At 49.1% G+C, this 5,551-nt stretch overlaps 1 protein-coding gene across 1 annotated transcript in view; it reads right to left on the bottom strand.

The window, feature by feature from the left end:
- Positions 1-481: 481 nt before the first annotated feature.
- LOC1271910 (transient receptor potential protein) overlaps positions 482-5,551 on the bottom strand; it is a 10,097-nt gene continuing 5,027 nt past the window's right edge. The window contains exons 11-15 of the mRNA XM_061650798.1: position 5,551; positions 5,077-5,299; positions 4,814-4,982; positions 4,332-4,722; positions 482-2,257 (exon numbers count right to left, since the gene is read on the bottom strand). The exon at position 5,551 is cut by the window's right edge and continues 164 nt beyond it. Coding sequence (XP_061506782.1) covers positions 1,655-2,257; positions 4,332-4,722; positions 4,814-4,982; positions 5,077-5,299; position 5,551 — 1,387 coding nt within the window. The 3' untranslated portion in view covers positions 482-1,654. The remainder of the gene's footprint in view (positions 2,258-4,331; positions 4,723-4,813; positions 4,983-5,076; positions 5,300-5,550) is intronic.

The following is a 5,551-nucleotide window of genomic DNA, read 5'->3' on the forward strand; positions in this document are numbered from 1 at the left end:
GTGTACGAGGATGTTTAAATTCAATCTCCAATAAAGATGCCCAATTTTGTGATGCTCCGCGAGCGTCTGGATGCTCCAACGAGATGGAAGTGAGAAGAGGAGCATAGCGAACAGCTGGAGCTCAGGCTGGCTGGACGATCCCAGATTTGCCAAGATGCCATTATTAGACCAGCATCAGCTTCAAGTAGTGTGTACGATTAAGTGTCAGTGCAGTGCAGTTTAATGTAGGATGTGCTGGATGCGTTTGCCAGGATGCAGACAGGAAAGCTCTCCAATTAATGAGCGACTGCGTCTTAATTGCTGTATGACTGTGTTCTTCACCAATCGCTACCGAATGTATGTCAATGGGGAATTCTTTAAATCTGGAAATTCAAACGACTCGGCGGATCAAAAAAGAAACAAAGCAGATTAATTTCTCAACAACATATCTACCGCCTCACTACAACAGGGCAGAAGGCAGAAAGGAAAAAAAACCCACGAATTTGCATCACGAGTTCGGGCGCAATATGGATTTTGTATTCGCGTCTATAATGCGTCCAGCGTTTACTTTATTGCAGCATGTACCACAGCATTATGCGTTCAAACACACCGAAATTGTAAGTAGTAACAGTAATAGTAGTAGTAGTAGTAGTAGTAGTAGTGGTTGCACCAGCAATAATACACAAACAAACACATTCAAAAGTGGGGGGAAACAAGGTACATCTAATTCCTAGTACGTGGCAATGTTAGCAAACTTTGTTTCGTAACATTAATTAATGCATACTCCGGGGGAGGGGGGGGGGCGGGGTCGGTATGTATTCACCCGCTAAGACGTCCCCGTTGCTGCTAAATGCAGAAGCATTCGATGCTCGCACACGCACGCCTGCTGCATGTGTTGCTGTATCTATTAAGCGATGTGATCATTGCCAAATCCGGCCTTACGTGTGTGTGTGTTGCTACGTGACTTCGGTGTAGCTTGTTGTGAGTAGCATCCGGTTCGAAGGACCAAAAACCACCACCAAAGTCCACTCAATCTACAAATGGCGCAATTATGGCGAAGCGTGCACATTGTTAGACCGACGGCTCGCGTCCTTTGCCGCGTTTGGGAGGGAGATTAAACACGAGGAAGAAGAAGAAGAAGAAAAGGATGGAGTGGGAAGGAAAAACAAACACAACTACTACGCTCACGGCAGGGCCATAAATTTGTGAGGCGATAAATTTTGTGTGTAGCAAGGTGTTTTCGAGCGAGCGTCATCAGCCGCGCCAGGGAAGCGAAATGCAAAATCGATAGTGTGTCAATGGATGGGCACGGGCACGCACAGTAGCTGTGGGACGTCACTGGGCAAAAAAGGGCTGGGTGTGGTATGGGGAATTGGAATGGAAACCGCATTGCTTTCGCCCAATCAAAGTGCAAAACAAACAAATTATCGCTAATTAACGATGCTAAGCGGCTTGCCGGGGTTGGTAAGCTGGACCACGCCAAGAAGCTTGGACTACAGCTTGAAGAAGCTTAAAACAGGGCGGCGCAGCGAGTTGCGGGCAGGGCAAAGGGAGGGAAATAAGTCAGTGGAGCACAGTGGCGGGCAAATCGAACGCAACGCCGGTAGCAAAGCAGCGGTTGGCAGCGAAACAGCCCTGTGGCGAAGCTTCTGTGAAAGGAGCGTTTCCTCCCACCCTAGATCCAGCCGCCCAGATTGCGGCCCGTGCTCTTGGACTTGCCGCGGTTCGAGGGTGACGCCATCGGACCGCCGGTGTCCTCCGACGGGCCGGACGGGGTTGGACTGAGCGTGAGCCGCTCCGGCGCCTTGGACGAGGGCGTCGCCGGCTTGGGGCGGACCGATTCGGTTGACTTGGTGGAACCGGTGGGCGACAGCGTCTCCTGACAGCGGGCAGACCCTTCCGGTGATTTGGTACCCGATGCTGCTGCTGCTGCTGCTGGTGGTGGTGAGGGTGACTCAATCTCCGGCACGGGATGACGTTCCGGGCTGTTGGGCGGAATCGGCGACACCGGCCGCTCCGGGATCGGGTCCGGCGGTGGTGGCGGGCTGGCACAGCACGGTGTGTCCTCGCGCTCCTCGTTCGGGTCCTCGATGATGGGCGAACGGACGCGCACCTTCGGCCGGGGCTCCGCCCGTACCCCCTCCAGCGGTTCCGCCTCCGGTGCGGGCTCGGCGGGATGCGGCTCCTCCACCGTGACCGTGGCCGTGGTCGGTTCAGCCGGCTCGGCGGCCTCCTGCTCGTCCGGGACCGGTGGCTGCTCCCCGCTCGCCTCGAGGTCCTGCCAAACGGAACAGCAACGAAGTTTGTTAGGCAAATTAAAGTAAAATCGAACCTTTTGGAAAGAGCCACTACAGTTATGCCGGGTTTCCAATAGTTGGTGACGTGTAATACCTCCAAGGGAATACTGATTTACTTCGAGAATTAATGTTGCCCTCGAACACAGTTGGTAGTCGTCTGTAAGTCACCCTGTTTTCTTTTCCCAGATGTATTTCTATTTTATAAGCAGTGGTCCCTCTTATAACAGTGATTCGCTTGTAATTCTAAAAACTCGTTAATTAGCATTTGCGTTTCTTTTTTCATGAGTTTTGAGTCAAGCGTTTATGATCAATTCTCCGGATAGAAGCTTTGATATACAAGGAAAAACATCTCTTTAAAAACAGGTCAACGGCATTTTTCGAAGTGTATACCAGTAGACTCAGCAGACTTGATTATTTCCTATAGTGATTATGAGTATTGTATTGACGAATTTTTGCATAAGTTGTTAATAAAAATCAAGAGATTGACTTACTGACAACAAATGTCTGCAATATGTAGTGCTTACGGGTAGTGTGACGTTTAAAAAAGGCTTTTGCTGTTTTTACTATAAAGCCATACCTAAATATAAGCAAACGATTGACAAACGAATCAATCCCAACGGATACACATGAAGGCCTATTCTATTCTTGCAATTGAGAAGTCTCGACGTGGAGTTGAATATTGCTAAGGATATCACGCCTACTATGCTACTAAACTAGCCCGCCTATCAATAGCGGCTCAGATGTTTCTATCGAAATGTGTCAAGTAAGCGAGTTATACACATTAAAGCGTCTACGTGTTCCATTGATTCGAGAGTCGATTCTAGCCAGTCATTCTCGATAAAAAAAACCGATCCGTGTTTTGGAGTATAATATTCCAGCTTCACATTATGAAAAATTTAGTTCTGTTGTGTGTTAATATCAAGTAACGCAAATCATTTTTGTTTCTTTTCATTAATTATCAGGAAATTCCTTATGCTTTAGGGCTACATTCAAATTCTGCTTACGTATTTGAAATGCATCGCCGAGAGATCTAGCGATTTGACACCTATTACGATTTCGAATGCCCGTCTCGATGCATTTTTTCTAACAGACTTCCGTAACAATACATATTTGCATATTTCACAATGCAACAACGCATATTTCAAGAAGCAATCGAATCAAGTTTCTCGACTCGAATCAAGACAAAGAATAGAAGAAGCTCCTAATGATGCTCAATAAATTTGAACAGCAACACAATGTGCATGTAAATGTCGAAAAAAGTCAAGAAATGTTTAATAAGAGCATTAATACAGGGGTTTCCCGGGGTGCTCTTAGTTGTGGGACACTTTCTTGATTCTTTCCAATGGGAAGTGAACTTCATATGATGGAAATTGGACTCTACGGCACCCTTGTTGGACAGGCTCGTTGGAAGTTCCTATTGGATTTGTCCAACAAGGATGCTATAGAGTCGAATTCCCATTACATTAAGTTCATTTCACGTAAGAAGGAGTCAATAAAGTGTCCCACAGCTATGAGAACTCCTGGAAAACCCTCTAAATGTCCAATAAAGGTTAAATAGACGCTTATTCGATGCGATAGGTTATTTATCCGTTAAAAAAAAATCAGCTTTTCGTTTCTTATGGAGCTTAGTTCGTCTCAGAGGCTGTTTTTAACTGAAAGGTATCACCAGACATTTTTAAGAAGCCTTTTATACGACCCGAAATAGATTAATACCTTCAAACACCTTCAATCATTAGCGGTATAAGAGAAGGTGAACATGAAAATTTGTAATTATATTCCCCAACAGATACGTTACACCCAGTCAAATTAATCTCTTTTCATTGATTGTATCATTATCACCTCTTTTTTCATAGTTACTGGCGTGAAATTGTCGAGGAACCACAAAAAAGCGTAGAAGAAATTTTCAATTTAATTAGAATAGATATCTGTCAGTAGAATGCCACTGTGACACTGCTGTTTGACATCTGCCATCCGTTTTTGCAATCCGTCTTGGAGGCAGAACAACGCCACGGCGACGCCGTAACCCTGTAACAACCCACACCCCGGGCCACTTACGCTGATCTTGTCCTTCATGTCGACCAGGTTCTTGAGCGAGCTGCGCTTCCACGTCTGGCGGCGCTCGTTCTCGAAGGTCGAGGTCGAGGTTTCGCTCGCGCCGGCCGCCTCCGCCGCGGCCGTGGCCGCCGCCACATCCGCCGCGTCCTTCTTCATCTTGGTCGTCATGAACTTGACGTAGGCGACGCGCGTCACCGGCGTCACCTCGGACAGCTTCGGGTTGTACTCGACCAGATGGTCCGTGTCCATCTCGAGCCCCTTGTTCGAGTTGTCCAGTATCTGCTTCCGCAGGCTCTGCCGGCTGCGGCGCATGATCGCCTCGGTCGAGTTGCCGATCGGGTCGCGCGCGACCGTGCTGCGCCGCACCAGCGCATTCCAGTCCTCCGGCTTCCTGCAGGGGAGTAAGAGAAGGCGAGCGATGAACGGCGTACTCTTCTTGCTGGAAGTGTCTCCCCCCCCCCCCCCCTTAGAGTAGCACGTACTTCTTCTTCGTGCTCGACTTGTTGCCGATTGCCTTCGCGATGGTGCTGAACACGTCCGCCGGCTTCTCGCTCGGCGTCGCGAACGTGTCCTGCAGGATGCCCTCGACGAACCCGATCTGGAAGTCCTTCAGTATGCGCCGCTCCATCACGCGCCCCTTCTTGCCGGCAACTGCAACCGGGAAAGTGTCACATTTACAATCAATTCCTCCCCCCATTGGACTCCGCTTTGGACTCGCCTTCGTCTCCCATGCAAACACACTTACTTGCGTTCTCGTTCGGCTTCAGGTTCGGCGTGCGCATACCGTTCTGGTGCAGTATGTCAATCAGCTCGTACCGCAGCGTGCTAATGTCCTGCCGGATCTCCATCACGTCGTCCTCGGTGATGCCGAAGTCGTCCCGCTTGCGCTGCTCCGCCGTCACGTAGCGCCGGACGAGCAGCTTCATGACGTTCTCGTGGCGCCGCTGGGCTTTCTCCCGGTTGCGTTTCTGCATGCAAAAACAAAAGAAGAAGAAGAAGAAAACATGTCCGAAAATAGGGGAAGAGCATCTCAGCGCTAACACAGCGGACAGCTGTAGCCGGCAGGCCAGTTGGGAAAAGTAAGCATAATCTAGTCATGCGGGATAGAGGGTAAGAGTTTTTTGGGATGATACGTGAAACCCCGTAGCCCCCGGGGCACGGACGGCAAAGTGTGTGAAATTAAATTCAATCCCATCCCTTCTCCGCCCCTTGCACTTACA

Source organism: Anopheles gambiae, chromosome X, assembly GCF_943734735.2.
Source record: "Anopheles gambiae chromosome X, idAnoGambNW_F1_1, whole genome shotgun sequence".
NCBI classification, from domain to species: domain Eukaryota; kingdom Metazoa; phylum Arthropoda; class Insecta; order Diptera; family Culicidae; genus Anopheles; species Anopheles gambiae.